This window comes from Podarcis vaucheri (assembly GCF_965113315.1).
Source record: "Podarcis vaucheri genome assembly, chromosome: 3".
Lineage (NCBI taxonomy): Eukaryota > Metazoa > Chordata > Lepidosauria > Squamata > Lacertidae > Podarcis > Podarcis vaucheri.
The window spans coordinates 81862651-81887091 of NC_138761.1; the positions used below are offsets into that span (position 1 = coordinate 81862651).

A 24441-nucleotide genomic window follows, 5' to 3' on the forward strand; every position below is an offset into this window, starting at 1 on the left:
ATGTCAAGGGTATCTGCTTGGCTAATTGTTTTAAACCAAGGCCTTGTATTCTATTACATGCTCAATTCAGCAATTACTGAATAGCAACTAAAGCTGCTGTTGGGTCACATTCACTTGGAAGTGAGTCATACTTTTGACTAAAAATGCATAGGATTGGACAATAAGGGTGATGAAACCCAGGCTTCAGTTTACAGGAAAACAAAGATTGAATGGCAGTTAGACCTGCATCTTCTTTAACATAAAGGGGTGTGGATGTGTGTATTTGCTTCAGTGAGAGAGTTTTAAGTGAAAGCTGCTTTTGACAGGTGCCCGTATTAGATTAGAAGTAACACTTTTATCCAGGGAGTTTTGAGTAACATGCATACTGTTCCTATCTTGCTACTAGTGAGATCAGAGCTGGGTCTACATCAAGTGTCTTCAGGCTATTGTTTGAATGTCAAGTCCAGAATACTACTTCCAACCAATTGTCCCTACCCCACCCCACTCACAGAGCTGGCAGGCTGACCTTAATCTCTGATAAACTAAGGAACTGAAAAAAGTGGTGATTGATTTCAATTTCTCCATTTTTATTAAAACGCAACTTGCTGAAAAGAAGACCATAACTTTTCTTAGGGCCTATTTTTTCCAATTTCTTTCCAAGTTCAGAAAAGCTTAGCAGTCTTATTTGTGTCAGGACTTTAATAGGTAAGCATCTGCTTCATCAGATGAGCTAAAACCTCGCTGTTCTAGCTACCATATTTTTTGCTCTATAAGACTCACTTTTTCCCTCCTAAAAAGTAAGGGAAAATGTGTGTGTGTCTTATGGAGCGAATGCAGGCTGCGCAGCTATCCCAGAAGCCAGAACAGAAGAGGGATTGCTGCTTTCACTGCACAGCGATCCCTCTTGCTGTTCTGGCTTCTGAGATTCAGAATATTGTTTTCCTTGTTTTCCTCCTCCAAAAACTAGGTGCGTCTTGTGGTCTGGTGCGTCTTATAGAGCGAAAAATACGGTACATTTACATTTGCTTTCAATATCTTCATTTCATGTAGATTTGCTTTGAGATACTTTAAGGATACTTCACCAGTGTTCCAAAGACTGTTTCTGGAGAGCTCAGATACAAATATGGTTCGATATGGGCGACGACGAATGAAGTTAAGGGATCTCATGGAGGCAGCCTACAAATTCCTCCAAAAAGAACAGGCTGTATTCAGAGAGTTATGGGACTGGAGTGTGTGTGTCCCTTTACTGAGGAGTCATGATACTTTAGTTCGATGGTAAGTTTAATTTTCGTTTAATTTTATATGTCACTTTCAGTGTGTAGTGGGGACTATTTTATTTCTGTCTTACTAATACCTCATGGGGAAAGTAAGGTACAGCAATAGGGGCAGAGAATGACTTGGCCACATTTGAGTTGGATTTGAAACCTACAGTATGGTTACTGGACTACATTAGACCTCTTATTGACAAGAAGAGCAGTTTCTTGCAAGAGGTTGAGGCTAAAATTGAAGAAAGGTTGATTTGGTCATATTGGGTGTATTTTCTTCGAACCTACTACTACTACTCAATTTTCAGGCCCAGGGGCTGACATTAACCCCACACTAAATTGTGAGACCTACATCCAATTTATTTGTTTTTTGTCCTGTTCCATCACTCTTCTCTTACAAATGCAATAACCATAAGGCAGAATGAAAATGGTGGTAGTGCCATTGGTGTGGCCCACTTTAAGTTGGCACATAGACCTGTGCATCAGTGGCCAAATCATTTATTGAAGACCAGTGATCAAACTGAGACCATTTGAAGGGACAGGATAGCCTTTTGTTGTCCTTCTCTGAAAGAAACCTAGTTCTATAGACTTTAAGATGTAACAGTACTTGAGCTGTCTTCGCTTCTTAGGTATACTGCCAGTTGTCTCGCACTGGTTACGTGCATGAATGATGAGCATCGGTTATCCTTCCTGAAGAAGATATTTAATCCAGAAGAGCTAATACATTTCAGACTTAAGTAAGTTTCCCCCCAAGATGTCTTTGTGTGTGTGTTTTCAGTTAATATTTTACATGGTAGATTTGTCTCCCATTTGTTCAAAACATTGAAAGATGCACATTTTTGACTGATAGGCTACTGGAGGAATCACGGATGCAGAATGTTGAGTGTGCCCTTGTCTTGGCCAACCCAGACGCAACCTTTTGGAACAAAGAAGAGGAGTTGCGGTACACTCAGGGAGAACTCGTATCTGCTGACCTCTCTGCAAAGGTTGTAGCAGTATGTGGTGTTCTGCTCCCTAGACAACAGTTTGGACCAGGGGAAAATGTAAGTAAAGGACTGATATGTAAATTAAATTCTTTGGCACTGATCTTGATCTACCTTTTGCCTACCCCAGCTCTAGGAGATTACTCTCTGAAAAGAGAGGAATCCTGGGCCTTCGTTTCCCTCAAGATTTGTACGTAGTGCTACTTTGATGCATTTAAGCATTGATTAAAATCCTGTCCTTCAGTTTTAAGGCAAAAACAAACAAACATGTTTTGTGTAAAAGTTTCTGCAAAATAGTATCCTTCCCTTTATAGATGGAATACACTTTACAGTTTAAGAGCAAGAGCCTTTGAAATCTCCGGTCCCATTCCTGATCCATGCCTCTGTGTGTGTGTGTGTTTTCTCCTCCCTTTTTGATATCCACAGGCTTGGGTGTTAAGTAACATAGAAATCATGGTCTCATTTATCTGTATGAAGTATGCCAAAGGGGATAAGACAGTTCTTTCCATACAGCTCTCTTTGTTACCAAACAGTCTGCTTCAGAAGGATTCTGAGTGTTGGTGAAAATCACCTTGTACCTTTCTGACTGGTGAGAATCTCTGCTAGATCCTAAGGCAGAGATATCACTGTGATCTGACAATAGTGTGTAATACGTGGAGCGAAATGCCTTACTTTCTGTCACTCCAGGTATGCAGCTGGCACTCCATGTATTCTGATGTCTCAACATAGGGCAATTTCATACATAGAAACATATGAAGAACACAACTTCAAACATAAGTGAAATTCTGAACATAAGTTGAATAAAATTATGTTCTAGAGACTTAATAGGCACAGCTAAAATCATACAAGAATGGCTCTCTACAAAGTAGAAAGATTTTAAAAGTGTCACTATTAGTCTTACTAATAATATAGGAAAAATGACCATCTATGAGTTTCACAAAATAGCCTGTTGGGTTTTGCTTTTTTTTTACTGAAGATTCCTTAGTGTGTGTGGTGCAATTGCCTGGTTTGGGCCGGTGTACTGTATATGTATTTAAGATGAATCACAATTTTGAGCATATGCTAAAGTAAGCTGTATCTTCGAAATAACAATAATAAAATGATACATTAACTTGTTGTGGGGGAGGAAGGGAAAGGAGAATGTGAGCCGCTTTGAGACTCCTTAACGGGAGTGAAAGGCGGGATATCAAATCCAAACTCTTCTTCTTCTTCTTCATTAAACATGGCCATTGTCCCTCTTCTGGTTAAAACAGCAGCTTCAGAGTGGGGTGATTGGTCCATATTTATCTCATCCCCCTGAAGCTGCTATTTGTTCCTGAAGGTACTATTGCAGTAAATGGCACCTTGGAGTAGAGTAAGTGGAACACTTAAGTTTGGTGGGAGGAAGAAAGTGCAAGGGTTTAAATCCCCCTTTAAAAATGGGGGTGGAATGGGGACATGGGTGTGTGTGGCTCTGGGATGCGTAAAAAATGGTAGCTTAGCAAATTTGTAACTTGTATTTCACATTTCTCCATAGTACTTTCACCCAGTATTATCAGTTGAAAGCATTGCCTTCTCTTGTCTCAGCAGGAGACCATCCTGAACCAATTTGTGTTGGTGAAATCTTCCTGCACAAATCTTCAAAATCTCGCTATGGCTGTAGCTTCACAAAATGCAGTGTTACTCGAAGGACCAGTAGGTTGTGGCAAAACGTATCTTGTTGAATACTTGGCAGCTGTTACGGGAAGGATAAAGCCACCTCACATTCTAAAAGTCCAGCTAGGAGATCAGACTGATAGTAAGGTAATGGAAAAGGCATTTTAGTTTTCACTTGCAGTTTTTTATTACAAAGTTAATTGCCTTGCAGAAACTGGCTGCGTTCAGATGTAATGATAAGCCAAAAACCATGTCTTACTATGGAATTAGCAATGTGCACACTTCAGAAATCCCTCTTGCTGCATTCCTTCCCTAGTAAAACATGAGCAAGACTATAGATTATTGGGATGCCTGAAGCAGCCACTATTGGGGCTTTGCTTTAGGTCATGGGTTGTTTGGTGAGGGTTATCTCACTGGCTCAGACACCACAGTAATCCAAAATCATGATTTTTGCTCCCTCTCATACTAAGAGAGGGCACAGCAAGAATGATTTGGCAGTGCTTGTTCCCACTGAGCTTATCATAGCTGCTGAAGCTATATCTGGCAATATTTATATTTGGTAGCGTACCCAGTATTGAAGAAAGCAAATAGAAATAAATACATACCTCAGAAACCTTATCGTTCAGTAAATATTTGAAGATACTTTGTAAAGTTATATAGACATTATTTTAAAATCTTGCTTGCTTTTTCTTCTTTGTAGACCTTACTGGGCATGTATCGTTGTACAGATGTACCAGGGGAGTTTGTGTGGCAACCTGGGACCCTGACCCAAGCAGTCAGCAAAGGGCACTGGATACTCTTGGAGGATATTGATTATGCTCCTCTGGATGTGGTATGTAGCTGTGCTTTCTAGAGGTAGTCCATAAATACCTGGGGTGAGAGGCACAGGTATCTTTTTTGGAAGTCATGTTTTTTAACCAAAGCAAAGGAAACTTAAGGGCACTGGATAAAAGAAAGCAAAAGTTCTCCCCAAAAAGTTATCATGGTTCTCAATTCCCAGTGTATTTTCTTCTTCGTGGGCAGTAATTTTTGGGGACACTTGTTACAAACTACTGAATGGATCCTGTCTGTATCTGCTATTCACTGGTTCTCTTATACACCCACCTCCCACAATATAGAACTGGAATGTATATGTAAAAGGCTGCTTATTGGGAATGAGATTTCTAACATTTCTTGTAACATATTTGGTCACCAGCAGAGGTGAAACACATTGTTTCATGCACTGTCTGACTGCTGTTAAGTCTTTTTGGTTGTTGTCATTGATATAAGGTGGGGCATCAAGATAGCCTCATGCGTGAGAACATGGCATTACAATGAAGCTTCCTTAGATTTTTTATTTTTTTTCTACTGCTATAGCACCACATTCTATGTATGTCCTGCCCAAAAGCAATTTTGGGAAGGGTTCAATGAGTTAAGGTGGGATTCTTCCTGTGGTTCTCTACATCCTGGTCATTGAAATTGTATTCTGTGGTTTTTTTTTCCTTATTCCTTAGATCTCTGTATTGATTCCTCTTCTGGAAAATGGAGAACTGTTGATTCCTGGGCGAAGTGACTGTATAAAAGTAGCTCCTGGGTTCCATCTTTTTGCAACGAGAAGGTAGACTGTGTAGCTTTGTTAACACAAGGAAAACTCTTAGCACATGAATCCTTTTGGCAGTGACGAGACAGTAGTCATAAATATAGGAATGGGGGGGATCCAGAATTTAAATTGTGTGCATATATAAAGGTGACATGATTTTTGAATTATAAGTATCTGAGCAGTCCTTTGCTATTTCTTTTGCAATTTTCCATATTAAGAAATAGAAAATCATCTCCTGGAAAATGTTAGCTAGGAGCGTGAGATTATTTTGAAACCTAATACAACTCTTTCCCCTGGAATATAAGTGAAAACTAAGCTTGATAAGAGAAGTTACCAAGCAGCCATAGGGAAACATCATCACTTGGCCTTAATCTGTAATATGCAGATAATAACGTCCTGTCTTTACGCTTATTGACATTATACATGTATGAAGTGCTTTGCACATAGAACATGCTTTTTGTCGTTTTGCTTAGCCTGTGGGATACAGCTGCCCTATAAGCAATTACTTAGCATTTCATTATTTAAAGACTGTAAAGTGGAAGAATGACAATTGGACAATTGTAGATGGTGAATTCATGTTTCTTGTATTGATGATGTTGGGACTTTGATTCCCTTAGCTGGTTGTAGAGCTGCAGTGAAGGAGCCTTACAGAACCCTTGAACTTATTCTGTTCTGCACTATAATACTTGTAATGCTTCAATTAACTTGTTCTTTGATTTTTAATCTAGACTCTTCAGTTATGGTGGTGGTTGGTACAAACAGCAAAACAGCCATGCTGCTCTTCTAGATAAATACTGGACAAAAATTAAGCTGAATAATATGCCTAAAGTTGAAATCAGAGAGGTAAATGGTATCAGAAAGAGAACTCTTACTTTGTGAACTGATGTCAAAGAGTTTTCATTTAAAAACAAATGAAAGTAGTCCTGATTTTTGTAGAAGAGGTTGAAACTGTGTCCGTTCCCTTTTCCCCACATGGCTGTGAGGAAAAGTTTAGAAGCATCTGTGTTTGGTTAACCATGGTTTCTTGTGTTGTCCGAGCCAAAAAACTGGGAGGGAGTTAGTCTTATTTAAATCTCACCAAACCATAGTTTAGCATGATGTCCAAACACAATCCTTGACATAAAAGAAGTTTGTATCCATTCCATAATGGAATGCTTGCTTGCTTTGTGCTTCTGCAAGAGATTGACGTTGCTGGATTGACTTAACCCAACTGTCCAGCCATGACTTCATATGAAATCATCTTAAATTGTTATTGCCATTTCCTCAGCGTAGTATAGCCTGCAGGTTTCCCATATGCATCTTGTTGACCACAGTGAGAACAAAAAACCTGGACTAGATGGGCCATTTGCCCAGTCCACCGGGTTCATCTTACTGACTGACATTTCTATCTAGCAAATGAAGCCTAAGATAAATTAAGAGCATTACTGTATTTTACAGTGTAATTGTCATGCAAAGAAATTTTCCTTTAAGAGAATTTCAAAGTAAAATTTGATGGTAGGCACTACCCCATGGGACCAGTCCAGGAAATTGTGCAGACTGTAAATGTATCAAATCTCTGGATTTTAAGACCATTGTCTGCATAGACAAAACTCAATGAGTTATATAGTCCTTGGAACACTGTAAAATATTTACTTTAGCTAATGTTATTTTGTTTTTCAGATTCTTCAGAGGAGGTATCCTAAACTTGCTGTAGTAATTGATCGCTTGTTAGAAATTTATGTTGAGCTTACTGGTGATAAACATCTATTGCAAAGCCGTATCGCAGACGATGAGAACATAATGGAAGACGCATCACACTTAACCGAAAACAAAAAAAGCCTGAGCTTAGAAGGCAGAGAGTTATCTCTGAGGTATTTTAATATGCAATTAAGCTGATGGATATTAGAGTTTGGGGGAGGCAAATTATCTTTGGACTACTGCTCTCTAGTGTGTTGGAGGCCATTTGCTCTGGTCTTAATTGAAATTCCTAGTGAGAAAGCCTTAATTGAATGAAAATGTGGTGAGTTGGCGCTTAAAAAAATAGCCATGCAATTAATGAAGCAAGACTAGCGCTTTTAGCAGTGTGCAGCTGAGGAAAGTTAAATGAAGGACTACTGTTGAGCTGCTTCACATCACTTCTTTTCTTGTGTTAGGGACTTGCTGAATTGGTGCAACAGGATCGCTTACAACTTTGATAGTTCTTCTTCCTCTACTGCATTGAATATTTTTCATGAGGTACGTGTCAAACTGTTCCCTGTTTTTTAGAGTGATGTTGACCTATTCCTTAAAATGTAAAAACCAGGTTGCATTTGGAATATGAACAGGGGGCTGGTTCTGGTGTTGGAAATTTTCCTTGAGGGTCAATCTAACTAGACCTGCTGCTTCACAATGGGTGATTCACAGGAATGGTTGCATAAATCCCACTAGGAAGAGGCAGCTGTTGTTGGTGACATGCCAGGTCCCACAGCTGTTACACCAGGAATTCCATTATGAAGAGAGCTGAAATGTCTGAATTGGCTTGTTCTCGTTTTCCTCGTGGAGGCATACTAGTGATACATTGCATGAAGTTCAGTTGTATATTTTGACTACAGTGAACTCAGGTATGGAAGAAAAGTAGAATCTCTGATTAAATATCAAATTAACTTGAACTTTCTCTCTCTCTCTGTCTGTCTCTCCCTCCTGCCATGCTATTTTGACAGGCATTGGATTGTTTCACAGCTATGCTGTCCAAGCAAGAAAGTAGACTGAAGATGGCAGAAATCATTGGAAGCCAACTGAACATTTCCAAGCATAAGGTAGACTGGAAGAGTTCACACACGTACTGCATTGTGTAATAAATACCCCTTTTGTCATGGAGGGGAAAAAATAGTTTCATTTCCCCTTTACTGCCAAGAAATAATTAAATGATATAACTGGATAGTGTCCACTCTTGTTTTTCTTCTGAAAGAAGAAAGCCACATGTAACATGGCTGAAATTCGGTGTAGGGATCATGCACATCGCCACTGGTGCAAGATTCCATTGCCTGATTTGAGGCAGCAGCTCCCCTCCTGCAACCATAGGCTTCACTAGGAGGCGCCCAACCCTTTGGAGGGAAAAAGTGGTTGCAGGGAGGAGGAGTGAAAGAGAAAGTTTGGTTGCATGAGCTGACTTCTGTTCATGTAACCCCTGAATACAGCCCAATGGCCTTGTTCTCACATCACCATTGTTAATAGTTCACTGTAACCATGGTGATCTTGGTCATTTGAATCCTGTCCACTCACACTTGGCGGAAGCAAGTGCTACACTCAAATGAGGGGTCATAGTTTGTTTTGTTCCTGGCAAATTACTGTAGCTAAGGTTGTTCTTGATTTGCTGATCATGGTTTGAAGCAAAGCAAACGATGGCCTCTGGTTTAGACATAATGCTAAGCAGGGACTGTGGTCTGCCTGCTCCCTGCTATCATGAGGAGAGGGGGGGAAACATACAACCCAGAAAGGCACATTCACAATAAACTATTTACTATGCCTTACTGTGATGTGCAAACTGGACTTGTGTCTTAACTTTCAGTTGTACCTCGGGTTACATACGCTTCAGGTTACAGACTCCGCTAACCCAGAAATAGTACTTCGGGTTAAGAACTTTGCTTCAGGATGAGAACAGAAATCGTACTCAGGCGGCGCGGCAGCAGCAGGAGGCCCCATTAGCTAAAGTGGTGCTTCAGGATAAGAACAGTTTCAGGTTAAGAACAGACCTCCGGAACGAATTAAGTACTTAACCCGAGGTACATTGTGTATTGCACAACTGCATATGGCAAAGGACTACATCAGGTGTTTCTTTTTAGTAAGCTGAGTTCAGTATGTATGCCCTTTATTTATTTACTCTAGACTGAATACTACTGTCAACTTTACAAACCAGAAATTGCAATAAGGGAGCAAGAGGTCTCTGTGGGAAGAGTCCAGCTCTTACGGAAGCAAATTCATGCGCTTCTTGCGCAAAGGTATTGATGCGTTTGTTTGTTTGTTTGTTTGTTTGTTTATATTTTAAAATTACTAAGCCACCCTTCAACCAGATGGCTTACAGGTTGGTGTACAATAGTGCACTTTTTAAATGTGCTTCTAACTTTAAAATTCCGTGCCAGCATTTTTAATGATGTCTCATTTAGGTGTTCTTTTGAAACCTGGTAATAGTGAGAGATTATATTTGTAGAATTAGTGAATCAAATGCATTTGGAGATGCATGGCACATAGCATTAGAGTATTGCTAACAGAAGATTTTACCCTTTCATGTATTGGCAGAAAAAAGCAGACCTTTGCTCCCACACGTCCATCATCCATATTAATTGAACAGCTGGCTGTGTGTGTCGATAAAGGAGAGCCTGTGTTATTGGTGGGTGAAACGGGGACAGGCAAAACATCTACTGTTCAATACCTGGCCCACATTACAGGTAAAATGTAGTATAATACGGGGACTTTGACCAGGATTCTAGAAAAGGTTTGAGAAGTGCTTCAGTATGTTTTCTGTGTTTTATTTCTTCAAGGGCACCGATTGAGGGTTATCAACATGAATCAGCAGAGTGATACTGCAGATCTCCTAGGGGGGTGAGTGTCTAATAATTCTGCAAATTGCTTTTGGGAGCTGCATCAACAAATCATTTTTTTCACCCGTGACTGCAGATCTTGTATTTAGTAGAAGTGTGCATGAACCCCATTCATAAGAGTTACTGCATTCGAAAATAGAGAACCATATGGCACAGAGAAAAGTACACAGAGCAACATGAAATGGGGTGTGGGATTCCACAGATGGGGTAATGACATTGTGCTTTGACTCGGTGCAGGGGAACCCCTACTCACTCTGATCTGACTCATTAACTGACCCCCCCTCCCCTACTATTTAGTGTTATGCGTTGTGAGTTGCTGCCATGTGTGTTTCTCTAGATAGGCACTTTATACTAGGCAGAAGCAGATATACCGCTGCTTTTAGTGGGATGGCAAACAGATCTTTAAAAGTACGAGGAAGTAGAACAAGGAAAAAGGAATGTTCAGTCTTGGGGCAGGGAGAGATGTTGGAATGAGTGGTGCCATGTAGCTGTGGGATGAAATTTTTGACATTTTGTGTACCTGATAAAAAGGGTAAGTTCTCTTATATGTTTCAGCTGGTCTCTAATTTTAAACACGTTCAAGTCATCTGTTTAGTAAGGGTGTGCGGGGGCCACCAGATTCACCTTTTATCTGTTATCAGATCCACTGAGGCTGGTTTGATTTTCACCTTGTCCGATCTACTGAGCCTGATCTTGCCACATGTCGCTGCCAGAGTTTTCAATTAACACGTTACTGTTTGCCCAATTTACAGCTATAAGCCAGTGGATGACAAACTGATTTGGTTGCCATTGCGAGAGTCTTTTGAGGAGCTTTTTGCACAGACGTTCTCCAGGAAACAAAACCAGACTTTCTTGGGGCACATCCAGACATGTTACAGACAGAAGCGCTGGCATGATCTTCTCAAGCTGATGCAGCATGTACACAAATCTGCCATTAATAAGGAAGCTAAAGAAAATGGTAAGACTTCCAAGTTCTTAAAATGGGCTTCTGTTTGAGGACGGGCAGGGTAGAAATCAAATAAATAAAACGAGAGATTTAAGCAGAACTTGCATTCTTAAAGTTGGGTGGACTGTGCTTCAGTGTGCATTTGGCACGGGAGATACAGTGTACCTCGGGTTACAGACTCCGCTAACCCGCAAGTAGTACCTCGGGTTGAGAACTTTACCTCAGGATGAGAACAGAAATCGCGTGGCGGCGGGAGGCCCCATTAGCTAAAGTGGTACTTCAGGTTAAGAATGGTTTCAGGTAGAACGGATCTCTGGAACGAATTAAGTTCATAACCAGAGGTACCACTGTACTAGGTGTGATTTTTCTTTAGAATTCAAATATGGAGAGATCAGCAGTAGAGGAAAAAAAGCAACTTTTCTGCAGTAGAAAATAGCATTTTCTGATACATGATCCAATATCATTCCTGAAGCTTAGTGGGTGTGGATCTGATCAGTGACTTGGGTGGGAGATGCTTGGGAGTTACAGTTAAGCCGTCCTGAACTATTCAATGAATAGTCAGATAAAAGGACAGAAAGAATTTAACATTCTCACACATCATCTTTGACTGAAGAGGTGAAGGTCTTGTTAAAGTTGTACAAACGTTATCCCAGCCTAATAATAATAATAATAATATAAGCTTGACTGCATTTTAAAGGGGAAAGCGAAAGGGGGGAAGCTTATTGTTTTGTTTGTTACTATGTTATGTATTTTTGTGTTTTCATATTGTAAACTATCCTGTGGTCCTCAGTTGACAGGCAGTACAGAAATTTAATAAATAAATAAAGATAAATATAAAATACTGCTCTGAAGTGGAAAGAGATACAGTTTAAGTAACTAGCCTCCTAAGGCTGAATCCAGATGAGTTCAATAAAGATAACAGATTTGTGAGCATTATTTTGCTTAAACAGAGGAGGTGATTGCATATGCATTACAAATGACTGGAGCATTACTTGACCTCAAACATTACCCAGTCCATTGAATTCCAACTCATTCAGTTCATTCATTTTAATGTCCCTGTTCTGCAAGTAGGATTGAAATTGCATAAAATCACTGGTCTAAAGGTGATTGTTGGATTGACTGGACTTCCACCTCAGTTTACGCTATTCTCTTCGGAGCAGCTTATGTTATATTCAGAGTTGTTTTGCACTATGACAAATTCTATTATGTGATTTCATGAATTTGAATGTTTTTATCTTCTCCTACGTTTACTATAGCTTGCCTTTTTTTTGTAGGCTCACCATTGAAGGAAAAGTGGGAAGAACTTGGTATCCGCTTAGACCATGCAAAACAACAGATGAAGATGACAGAAAATGCTCTAGTTTTTGCATTTGTAGAGGTAGTCCTTTTGTGCATAAGAGCATATTTGTCCATGAGATGCATATTAAAGTTACTTTATTAAAATAAAGTTGCAGTTTGTTAAAGGTTCTGGGAATTACAGTTCTGTGAGGGGCAAATTGCAGTCCCCAGGTTTCTTTGGAGGAAGCAGTGTGCTTTCAAATGTGTGATGTGGATCACACACACAGTTTCTGGGTTTTTTGCCTGTGGAGGCGGTCATTTGATTTCAGGCTAGCCAGGTTTCACTTAATGTCCTTGTGTGATGAGCACCTTTACTCCCCTTAGTCTTGGCTGAAAATGAAGGAGAAATAGATTTCCTTTGCAAGCCAGGAAGAATGAGTCCTCATTGAGGAAAAAAGTTAATGTTGCAAAGGGTTTGGTGCTAGGTAAAAAAAGTAGGTACAACTAGAAACACTTTAGAGGGGTTTGCAGATATTTAACAGTTATAGGGTAAAAGCAGTTAATTAAATGAGGAGCTTCCACCCCACCAACTTGCTTAAAAACAATGTAAAAGATGGAATTCTGCTTATACCACTGGGGAATTATCTGGTCCCTCTGACTATAAATGCAGTTTTCAAAACATAGTCCAAATAGAGGGCAGCACCAGATGCCTATCAAATGCTAATTTTGAGTCATTTTGTCTTTTTTTTTAGGGCACCTTGGCACAAGCAGTGAAAAAAGGAGAATGGATTCTACTAGATGAGATCAATTTGGCAGCAGCAGAAACTTTAGAGTGTCTGAGTGGTTTACTTGAAGGATTATCTGGTTCACTGATATTGCTGGATAGAGGAGACACAGGTATTGTTTTTGTTTTTTGTTGCAGTAAGTTTTCCTGATCTGCAGTGGTGTATTTTTTCAATTCCCTTTTTTTTTAAAAAAATGAGAGGTTGAAATTAATAGTTTCAAGTCATCTAAGTTCATTGACCCATAGATGAGCGTATAAAGATGTGACAGACCCAAAAGCAAATTATTGGGAATGTAAATGAAATAAACTCAAGAAATTTGAGTATATAATCCCCAATATAATCACCATTACGAGGAATTGTAAAAAAGATTATATTATTCATAAAGGAGGTGATGATCTCTAAATATCCAAGCCCTTTATTTCTGATGCTCATAGAGCCTAGTTAATTTCTTTGCACTATATCTTGTAAACTTTATGAGGCCAAACAGCACTGTAATTTGTTGGTTGTGCATTTTTTTCCTTGTAGAGCCCCTGGTACGTCATTCAAATTTTCGTTTGTTTGCCTGCATGAACCCAGCTACTGATGTTGGCAAAAGAAACCTCCCTCCAGGAATACGGAACAGGTAGATACAGAACGTACATTTTTACAAAACCATTTTAAAGCTGAGAACAACTTGTAGCTCTTGAGGTGTTTGGCTTGCAGTAGCCTAGACTGTTGTACTTCTTTTGGTCTGTGTTGCATACATCTCTGATTGGCATGCAGTAGCTTAGGGATATGAGGGACTTATGGCCAGCCAGTTTGTATTAAGACTCTTAACTCCCCATCCTCATCCCTGCTATAGCTGAAGCATGCTGGTGAGCTGCTATGTTGCAAAATACCTTTTGCTGCCAATCTCCGGAATAATAGACGTTGCACATTCTCTTTGAGGGCTGCCGTTGTCTTCAAGTGTCCTTTATGTCATCAGATTCAGAGTTGAATACTAGACATATATAGTGGTCTCATGGGAAAAATAAAAGGGAAATGATCTACATTGCTCTGTTGGCCATCTTCTGATTGTCAGCATTACATGTTAGCTACAAAACAGCTGGATAAAAGGCTGGTTGGGTATATGGGTGGATTTTATGCTCACTTTGATCTTTCATAGCCCATGCAGTCCAAATTAGCTAGGCAAGCAGGAGCTGATGGTAGCTTGTCAAGTGTTCATTAAGCACTAAATTCTACAGTTGCACTTTCATTTCCCCACTGAATTGCTCAACAGGTTTTGACTTACAAACAGTGTGACATCAGTGACAAATGCATGGTGTTATCACTGCCCCTGCAGAGCTCAAAATAATTCAGCGGCAGTATCGTAGAAAACCCAATACCCTAGGTTTGAGTGTATAGCAGATGAAAGGATTCCAAAATTTGCCTATGTTAAAAGGTCTGCATTTTTCCAGAAACAACTAATGCTCAGATAAGCCAATAGAAGTGCAATTTAAATATTTTTTCATGTTTTAATTTTTTTTTATTTTTAATGGTATGTTTTAACTTTTGGGGTTGTATTCAGTGTAGCGCTAAGTAGTGCTTTGTGAGAGAAGCATTACTTCTGCTTGCATGGCAGGACATCTCTCCCCCCCTTCCCCTGTGTGTCCCCTAATCTGTTCTGGGGTTTCCCCAACCTTCTAGAAAGGTTTGGGGATGGTGGGGGCAGTGCTCCAAGACCAAAGGCAGGTGTTTTCCTAGGCTTGCTACCTGACTCCTTTTTAATTACAGCTCTTGGGGGTTGAGCCTGGGACTTCCTGCATGCTGAATTATGTGATTTCTAAGTAATCTGCAAGCTTTCACCGAATGTTACTTTATTACTAGTCTTTAATTCAGTACGTTTGTAATTGGTTGTGATGTCGACAGGCTAGGGTCCGTGATCAAACATCAGACTTTGGTATCAATAAGCAGACAGGTGTTTTACAATGTAATGTTGTCTTGTAGGTTCACTGAACTTTACGTAGAAGAGTTACAAAATGAAGGAGACTTGCAGATTCTTATCATGGATTATCTCAAAGGGCTGAATGTGAGCAAGAGTGTAGTGCAAGGGATCGTAAAGTAAGTTTCTGATGAACAGAAAGTACTGTATAAATTGTAAGATTTGATAAGAGTCTTTGGGAAAGTTTTGTATTTAACTTGTAGCAGTGCTTTTTTCTGGGGCGGGGGGGGGAGCAGGGGTACGCATACCCCTAAACATTTTGTGAATCTAAGTTTGACCTCATTAAGGCACAGTATTTCAGTATGAGTAGGAAAATGAAAGTACTCCTAAACATTTTTAAATAAGAAAAAAAAGCACTGACATGTAGAGTCTTATTTCTGAAACTGGGGTACTTAACCTGTGGTCCTCAGAAGTTGCTGTACTGCATCTCCTATCATCCCTGACCTTTGGATACACAGGCTGAAGGTGATGGGAATTCAGAGTTCAGATTGCGCTTTTCAGCCTTTTGAATTTCCTCTATGCGTTGCCATTTCTTTGAGCTCATTACAGTTCAAAACGTCAAATAATTTATTTAAATTGTGCACCAGTTTCCAGATGTGTATCCCACTTGCTTTCCGTGTTTTTACTAAATAAGTATGAGCTCCACTCCCTGAGTGTCATTGTCTTAGCAAATATCACTGTCAGTCAAGAAATATGGGCTTTTTCCTGCTTTTCTAAGCCCCAATATTTGAATAAATTTTAATCAGAAGCCTTGAGTATTTCAATTTTATTCTACGAGTATTAGCGTAACATGGATGCCCTCTTCTCTCTGACAGTGGTTCAGAAGTTCATTCTAACTCTTAACTCCTGAAATTTATGAGGAATTTTCATGTTTGAAGACTTTAATTTCTTTAGAAAACTATTTATTATTGGATAATGTATTACACCACTTTATTTTTCTATTGCTGGGGTGAGATTAATATGGAGGGGAAAGCATTTATTTTTAACCACTGTTTTTAATATTTTGGATATCTTAAATAGCTAAATAAAATTATCAATAATTTAAATGTTATATTTTATAAAATGCTTACAGGTTTCTTTATGAGTTTTGTTAAATGGATACATCTGAATATTAAGGGACTATCTCATAGAGGGCCCCACTCTGTATATACTGCAATACACGACTCCAATTTCTATGAATGGTGTGAAATTGCAGGGGTCCCATACATGATAAACCCAGTATCTGTATTTCCTTTTAGAAAAATGGGGCACAGTTGAGCCTGTGGTGTTTTTATGATATATGGTTTATTTATGCATATATACAACATGAAGCCTAAAAGGAGAATCTGAGCATTACACCCATACAGATGGTCCCTTGCTCTTTCATAGCTGTGCTCCACTTCTAGGCAAGGGAACATTTTGGCTTAGTACAGTCATTTAGAATTAAGCTTATATTTTATGACAGTTTTCTCTAACCTGGTGCATCCCATCATATCTGTTGGCCAAGCTTATTGGGATTCATGGGAGTTGCAGTCTTTCACCAGATGTTCTGGAAGACTGATATGTGATATATAGACTGAGCCTTACTTGGATTGGTTAGCAACGATGTGGAGTGAAATATCTTTTGCACCCTTATTCAATCTTGAAGGGGACAATATTTATTCAGGAAAAGGAACTCCACAGCACATTGAGGTATCAAGCCCCTAGATAAATTAACTCCTGTTGATATGGTAGAAAAATGAGTGTAATACATGAAAAATATGCTTCATATATATATATATAACCCTTCACTTCTGCAGCTTTTATTTGTCTGTGAGAAAGGAGTGTGAAACAAAACTAGTAGATGGGACAGGCCACAGACCTCATTACAGCCTTCGTACTCTCTGCAGAGCTTTGAAATTTGCATCATCCAACCCATGCTGCAGCATACAGCGCTCTCTTTATGAGGTGACTATCTTTGTTCTCTGTTCCTAAACTTCCTTCTCTCTTTCCTTTTGTCTTTAGACAAAGAGAGAGAGAAATTCTCTGGCATTAGCAATTAAAATCTCTTTGAAACTAGCTACTTAAAAAAACCCCAAATCTGTTTTCTTCTCGATAGGGCTTTTGCTTGGGTTTTCTCACCCAGCTTGACAGAAGTTCTTACCCTGTTGTTCAAAAGCTAATATGTCAGCATATTCTGTCTGGAAACGTGAAAAGCATCCTCAAGCAGGCAAGTAATTTCTTACTATTAGTGTGTGTGTGTGAATGGAATTGTTCTTAGTTTGAGTTCTCCCATCCTCAGAATTTTTTTTGGGATATGACATAAAATACATAGAACAAAACTCAATTTGAATTCTGAGTTTAATTTTACCCACCCTGGATTAAATCAAGGGTTTCCCATTTTCACCTGGAAGGATGCATTCTGTTTGCTGAATGGACTGACATTGATCAAAGTGCCTTGCTTGGAGGAAGGTGGAAGACAATTGTTACTGATCTCATCTGCGCATACCCTAGCAGTACCTTTCACACTGTTTTTGAAAGTCTCCCAACCATCTGGACGGGTCTGCAGGAGAAAGTGGAAATTGACAAAATACTCCCTCCCCACCCCACCCAACCCCGATAGGAGCACCCTATAAGATAAATCCCACTTACGGGAATGCTGAATCCATGTAAGGTTTGGAAATACATTGGCTTAGATCTAGAGTTCATTCCTGCTGATGGAAAGGTGAGAAGGTGACTTTTTCCAGTTCCCCTTCCTTCTGCATTTGGAAATATTGTTCAGTTTGTTGGAGCCGTTTCTAGAATAGTGTGAAAGGTGATTTCGGGGGTGTAAGATTGGGAGGAGGGCTTTCATCCACTTCTGCCAATGAGATGCTGCCTGCTGGATCAAAAATCTTCCATGAATGGAAGGAGTCCTTCTGTTCTCAGAGGGAGTCCAGTCCATTGTGTTAATATATCCCTCCTCTCTTCCACACCAGGTGTAGACTCTGTGCTTGCTTGGTGTATTATACCATAACCAGAGGATGATAATCTTCTGCATCTCACGTATGAAGGAAATACCACATGAATTCTGGGGTTCTAAGAATGTGTTGCTTAGCTAAACAAAGAACAGAATTATTATGCGGATATAGCAGTTCATAACATAAGCTGGTTTTGTTTCTGTAATGTCGTTCTAGTCGTTACCAGAGCCTAAAGGAGGGAGAATGATTAAGGTAGAGGGATACTGGATTTCAATTGGTGACATGGAACCAACCGTGGATGAGACTTATGTGCTCACAGCTTCAGTTAAACTTAACCTCAGAGACATCGTCAGAGTTGTATCAGCTGGGTATGTTGGACTTCAGCTGTACCTTTTTCTTTCCTTTGGAAATAGTTTCATTTCAATTGGTGAGAATAAAATAATCACTTGCTAATTGTTCACGAGAGCATACTTCCTTGAATTGTGGTACAGTTCATATTTTTTTTATTTAATAATGTTCTTATTTTATAGGTACTGCAAAAAGCCAAAAATTAACTGAAAACAGTATTGCAAATATATAAGCAATTGACAAATGTCTCTGTTGTAGAAAAGCACGAAAATATTTTCTACATCAGCAGTAACAGTGGGGGGTGACTTAAAACTGTTTCTGTTCTTGATTGCTTGTAGTTGGAATAATTTCTGGAGCATTGCTATGACTCTGGAATAAACTATGCCATACATGTTCTTCAGTCTTCTTGAAATTATGGAATTCTGCTTTTGGAGATCCCATGGTGTGAATTGTTTATGTGGCCAAATTTTGACGTATATGGGCCTAGAAATCATGACTTGAAATTCACTGAGTTGGGGCTGTTTACGTTCCACCTTGTTTTTGCATTCTTGCTAACAGGAAGCAAACAAGATGGCAGCCTACATTTCCAAGTCTATTTTAGCAATGTGAGGAATGTAAGCAATTGTTTGTTTTGTTTTTAAGAAACCAGAATTTTGAAGTGTTTAAGACTCTTAACAAGTATGTACAATACACAAAAGTGTCTCTTTGCTCCATGGGAGTGAACGACTACAATAAATACATAGTTCAAGTTTCAGACATTTGCTGGAGGAGGTGTATAACATGACAATTAAGAAGCACAAATACTGTTGTCAGTTGTCCCTAGTTTTGACTTGTTTATTCTGAACTTCAGCATATTTTTCTTTTTTTATCACACAACACAACAGGAAGCCCAATTCTCATTTCTGGAAGTGCCCTTAATCAGTATATGTTGTAAAAAGACCTTGAAGCCAATCAGGTACAGTGGTACCTCAGTTTACGAACTTAATCCATTCCAGAAGTCCATTCTTAAATCGAAACCGTTCTAAAACCGAGGCACACTTTCCCTAATGAGGTCTCCCACTGCCTTCCACCGTTCAGCTTCCATTCTTAGGTAAAGTTCACAAACCGGGACACTACTTCCAGTTTTGTGGAGTTTGTAAACCGAATAGTTTGTAAACAGGGTTGTTTCTAAATGGAGGTACCACTGTGGCTTCTAATAATAATAATAATAGTTATAGTAATAATTCACCACCATAGAACACAATATCCAACTTGGCTGTTTTCTAATTCTTTAAGGACCTATCCAGTGTTGATTCAAGGAGACACATCCATTGGTAAAACCAGTTTAATACGCTGGGTGGCTGCTGCAACCGGGAACCATTGTGTTAGGATTAACAATCATGAACATACTGACATCCAAGAGTACATTGGCTGTTATACTTCAGATCCATCTGGGAAGCTGATGTTTAAGGAAGGTAGGACTTTGATTATTACCTCAGTCACTCAGTGTTTCCTTGCCAGCTGGCTCTCCTACATGCTCAAACAGATGCTTGCCTGGCTTGCCTCAAGTGGGCAACTCATTTATTTCTTTTTTTCTGTAAATGCTTCATAGGAGTCCTCATTGATGCTATGCGAAAGGGCTACTGGATAATCCTGGATGAACTCAACCTGGCACCCACTGATGTTTTGGAGGCCCTGAACAGATTATTGGATGACAACAGAGAGCTGTTCATAACAGAAACCCAAGAAACAGTCAAAGCTCACCCAAGATTCATGCTCTTTGCTACACAGAATCCTCCAGGGCTCTATGGAGGCAGGAAGGTACATACATAGTTTCCTCAGGTGAAGCTGGCTTTCTTTTGATACTGTTATTTACACGTACACTCCACCATTTCTTCAAGGACCTTATGGTGGCATATGTGATTTCTCTCTTTCACCTTAGTCCTGTGCAGTAGGTTAGGCTGAGTGGTAGTTTGAGTGAAAGACTGACCTAGGATCACCAAGTGGTGAGTTGAACCTGAGTCTTCCTCACTGCTAGTCAAACACTCTAGTCTTTGTAGCATATCCCGAACCAATAGTGAAATCAGTCTCCAAGTTGCCAATCCAAAATGGTACCATCCAAACACAAGAGAGAGGTGTCAGCAGAGTTGGGAGAACCCCACTGTTTGCAGACATGCACAGAAATCTTCGGGGGGGGGATTAAGAGGGCAAACCCATTGAGTATGAACATGTTCAGTGGCCATGTAATACTAGCTGACTGTTTGAGGGTGGGAAACTCATGTTTTCAGTGTGTGTGAATTTCTCAGTAGATTAACACTTGACAGGTGGTTTTTGTGTGTGTGTCTTAAGGTATTGTCCAGAGCTTTCAGGAACAGATTTGTGGAGCTGCATTTTGATGAGCTACCAAGTACAGAGCTAGAAACCATCCTGCACAAAAGATGCGACCTTCCACCTTCGTACTGCAGTAAACTTGTCAAAGTCATGCTGGAGTTGCAGGTATGGACAGTAATCTTTTTTCTCTTAATGAGAAAATAATAGAGAAGTCACTTGAGCCCTAGTTGTAGTTTGGTGTCTTATACTCAAGGCATACACATTTATTGGCTTTGGGGGATTTGTTTGGGAGGGGGTATTGTTGTGCTACATAGCAACCTGCCAGAATATGTTTGGCCCAGGGGACTGATGGTCATTACTGAAATATTGGTGAAATTTGGACACAAAAATGCTACGAAGACAACTTGGAGAATTGTTGGTAAGGAGGGGAGGCATTTCAAGAGCAGTGGAAAATTCAGTTGTGGGTACAGAAAATTGTGTTGGATCATGAATGCTTTTATGTCCTTTTAAATCTAGTCTTATCGCAGAGGTTCCTCAGTATTTGCTGGCAAGCATGGTTTCATTACCCTTCGGGATCTCTTTCGCTGGGCTGAAAGGTACCGATTAGCAGAACAGATGGAGAAGGAGTATGACTGGCTTCAGCATTTAGCAAATGACGGTGAGTCTCCACTCGTTTCTTTTCAATTTACACAGCCAGTGTGTCCAGTTCAGTAGCCACATTTCAACTGTTTTTCAAAAGTGGTGAACATCCTGATAAACTGTTGTCTTTCTGTTACTAGGATTCATGCTTCTGGCAGGAAGGGTCAGGAAACAAGAAGAAGTTGACGTTATCCAAACAGTCATTGAAAAACACTTTAAGAGAAAGCTGCATCCCCAGCGCCTCTACTCAGAAGAAAGCGTAAAGAAGCAAATGGGTAAATTTGAAAAACAATGACAATAATAAAAGAAGATTTAATGTTTGCCTGAAGCTAATTAATTTGTTTTTGTTTGTTTCCTTCCCCAACCCTATTACCACTTCGAACCAGCTAAAGCATCTAAGTGGACATCTGTAATGGGTGATGAATTCAGTCACATTGTGTGGACTCAAGGGATGACAAGGCTTGCCATTTTGGCAGGCCGAGCATTAGAGTTTGGTGAACCTATACTTCTGGTTGGAGACACAGGGTAAACCAGCCTTCAATATATTCATTATTAGTTTTATTTATTTTTTGCGTAGAGCAACAGACGAAGTCACTGGAGTTTAACTGACTGCAAGCTTTTTGTTATGCAGGTGTGGCAAAACTACTATTTGTCAGATATTTGCAGCATTGGCTGGTCGGAAATTACATTCTGTGAACTGTCACTTGCACATGGAGACCTCTGACTTCCTGGGTGGACTGCGACCCGTCAGGCAGAGATCAAAGGATGAGGTAAGTTGGCATTATGGTGCCTGATATAATTGAGAGCTTGAAAAATCCACAAAGTGTGTATCTGCAAATGTGTATGTATGTATGTATGTATGTATGTATGTATGTATGTATATGTACACACACTTGATCAGACTTACCTTTTTTCTTTCAAACAGGAGTTTGATAGTTCTAGGCTCTTTGAATGGCATGATGGAGCCCTTGTTTTAGCAATGAGAGAGGGTGGCTTTTTTCTCATGGATGAGATTTCATTGGCCGATGATTCTGTTCTAGAAAGACTAAATAGGTATGTACTTGAAAACTGGGCATTTTTTAGTCTGTTGTCTTGGCGTGTCATTCACAAATGCAAATTGGATAAATCTTAACTTTTCCCTGGCTTCTTCTGATTCTTGCTGCTCTAAACAACGCGAGTTGCAAAGCTTCGGTTGATTAGGCAAGTTTCTAGTGTTTTGTATGGATGTTTGGAAATTTAACGAGAACAAATACTGAGAACGTGGTTTTATTTCAGCGTCCTTGAAACTGAAAAGACGCTGGTGTTGGCTGAAAAAGCCAGTGAGGACAATGAGGTAGAACTGCTGACGGCAGGAAAGAAGTTTCGCATTTTAGCCACAATGAATCCTGGCGGCGACTTTGGGAAGAAAGAGGTAATGTACGAAAATGCCGTTCTGTGCTGGCTGCCACTTTCAATTACCTGTAGTTTTAGGAATGAAAAAAATACCTATTCTGACTTGGTCTTAGGGTTTTTCTAGAAGCTTGTAAGGCATTGCAACCAGTCCCACATCCTACTTTTCCCAGACCCCAGACTCTTTGATAGTTACATTTTCCTTATCACATGGCTGTCCTTCGCAGGCTACAGCTGCTTGGGAGCCCCATGCCCTTACCTGTAAGAAAGACCACACACATTCACACTCCCAGTTCTTTTATTTATGACCTAATTACCACAGGGAGGAAGAGACAGGAAAGCTCTTACCACCAGGCCTTTCAAGTCAAGTAGGTTACATTTCAAGGAGTAAAGAGTACTAAAATAATATTAAACGGTTAGGAAAAGCTGTTTCAGTATAAATTCATATATCATTTGTTTCACCACATAGTGATCCATTGCAGGGGAAGGTGGCCATCAGACTGAAAAAAATTCCCTGCCCCGACCTAGCTCCACATGGAGCTCTGACAGCTAATTTGATTGTTGATTGATTGTTGATTGTTTGATTGTTGGAACCGAGTAAATAGATAGAATTAATCGAAAAAATGTGGAAATGGTTGAGATTAATAAAATTAGCGATGATGAAGAAAATGCAGCATGAAGTGTGGGTTGGTTTGGGATCCTGTAGTAGATCATATTATAAGACTATTAGGAATTTCAGGGGCAGGAATTAATGTCATTCTCCTCTGAGAATGTCATAAAATATCAAGACTATTAAGCTGCAAGTATGTTTGTATGAGTAAATCGTTTTTCTAAGGATAAATTAGGTCTAATAAAACATTCATTTTAAAAAAGTAAAACTCATTTTTATGCAGTTTTGTTCTTTGACACACACTATTCTAACCTATTGTGCTTTTTGATACTCTCTTACACATTATTTATAGCAATATGTTTTCCCTCGTTTTATAATTCTTCTGTTTTCTCTTTTTATCCCAGTAACCCTCTTTGAGGATTCTTAAATTTTCCTCTGAGCAGTTCCCTTCATAATAACTGCACTTAATATTTTCTTGCCCATAGCTGTCGCCTGCCTTGCGTAATAGATTTACAGAAATATGGTGTCCGCAAAGTAACAACCGTATGGATTTAATGCAAATTGTAAACCATAATCTTCATCCAGGACTCTGCTTTGCCAAACAGAATGACAAAGGTAAATATCAGAGGTATTTGTTCACCAACTCCATCACCTACTTATTCTCTCTGGGTGTCCCTCTGCTTATATCAGTAATGGGAGACCTTTTCAGCACGAGGGTCACATGCCAGTGTTGGCCAGATTAAGAAGCACCTCTCCCCTCTTCCTTAAAGCTTTCTCTTCGTACTCTAGTGAGTTTTAGGGCTGCCATGCTCTGCTGGTTTAATCACATTCAGGCAGGATTTTCCATCCTTTGTAGGCCAGGAAGAGAATAGAAAAAAGAAAGAACAGAAAAGATGTTAACAGTCAAAAGAGACTTTTATGAAACTGCTAAAGCAGTTTCAAAACCAGTGAAGTGGTTTTGTTGCTGAAAAACGTCTGCAATCACTTCTGAGTACCTTTCTCCCTAGTAACCAGCCTGCACTCCTCCGTTTCTGTGTCCCAGTGGGGTTTCCTTCTAAAAGACCTTCTGTTCTTGCAAGTCAGCTTCTCTCAGATTCTAAAAGCTAAGAAGTTAGTTCAGGCGGTTCTGAAATAGTCTCACTCTCTTAAACGCTGCCCATAGGTTTTTCTCTAAGCTGAATAATATTCCTGTGGAGAAGTCCCATGGGACTCCTGCTACAAATGGCACAGACTGAAGGTACCACTTACCTGTTGTTCAGAT

At 39.7% G+C, this 24441-nt stretch overlaps 1 protein-coding gene across 2 annotated transcripts in view; it reads left to right on the forward strand.

The window, feature by feature from the left end:
• The window catches only part of MDN1 (midasin AAA ATPase 1), a 91456-nt gene that overhangs the window by 5014 nt on the left and 62001 nt on the right, over positions 1-24441 (forward strand). The window contains exons 3-33 of one of the 2 annotated variants that reach the window (XM_082216995.1): positions 1030-1254; positions 1874-1981; positions 2095-2287; positions 3794-4009; positions 4563-4694; positions 5356-5459; positions 6170-6284; positions 7101-7291; positions 7574-7655; positions 8120-8215; positions 9285-9397; positions 9696-9844; positions 9938-9998; positions 10750-10955; positions 12218-12321; positions 12974-13118; positions 13532-13628; positions 14972-15085; positions 16745-16892; positions 17044-17154; positions 18101-18252; positions 19508-19686; positions 19824-20032; positions 20561-20707; positions 21059-21200; positions 21322-21456; positions 21568-21706; positions 21813-21951; positions 22107-22234; positions 22457-22592; positions 23666-23795. In XM_082216995.1, coding sequence (XP_082073121.1) covers positions 1030-1254; positions 1874-1981; positions 2095-2287; positions 3794-4009; positions 4563-4694; positions 5356-5459; positions 6170-6284; positions 7101-7291; positions 7574-7655; positions 8120-8215; positions 9285-9397; positions 9696-9844; positions 9938-9998; positions 10750-10955; positions 12218-12321; positions 12974-13118; positions 13532-13628; positions 14972-15085; positions 16745-16892; positions 17044-17154; positions 18101-18252; positions 19508-19686; positions 19824-20032; positions 20561-20707; positions 21059-21200; positions 21322-21456; positions 21568-21706; positions 21813-21951; positions 22107-22234; positions 22457-22592; positions 23666-23795 — 4346 coding nt within the window. The remainder of the gene's footprint in view (positions 1-1029; positions 1255-1873; positions 1982-2094; positions 2288-3793; positions 4010-4562; positions 4695-5355; positions 5460-6169; positions 6285-7100; positions 7292-7573; positions 7656-8119; positions 8216-9284; positions 9398-9695; positions 9845-9937; positions 9999-10749; positions 10956-12217; positions 12322-12973; positions 13119-13531; positions 13629-14971; positions 15086-16744; positions 16893-17043; positions 17155-18100; positions 18253-19507; positions 19687-19823; positions 20033-20560; positions 20708-21058; positions 21201-21321; positions 21457-21567; positions 21707-21812; positions 21952-22106; positions 22235-22456; positions 22593-23665; positions 23796-24441) is intronic. The other variant, XM_082216996.1, reaches the window with a different exon arrangement.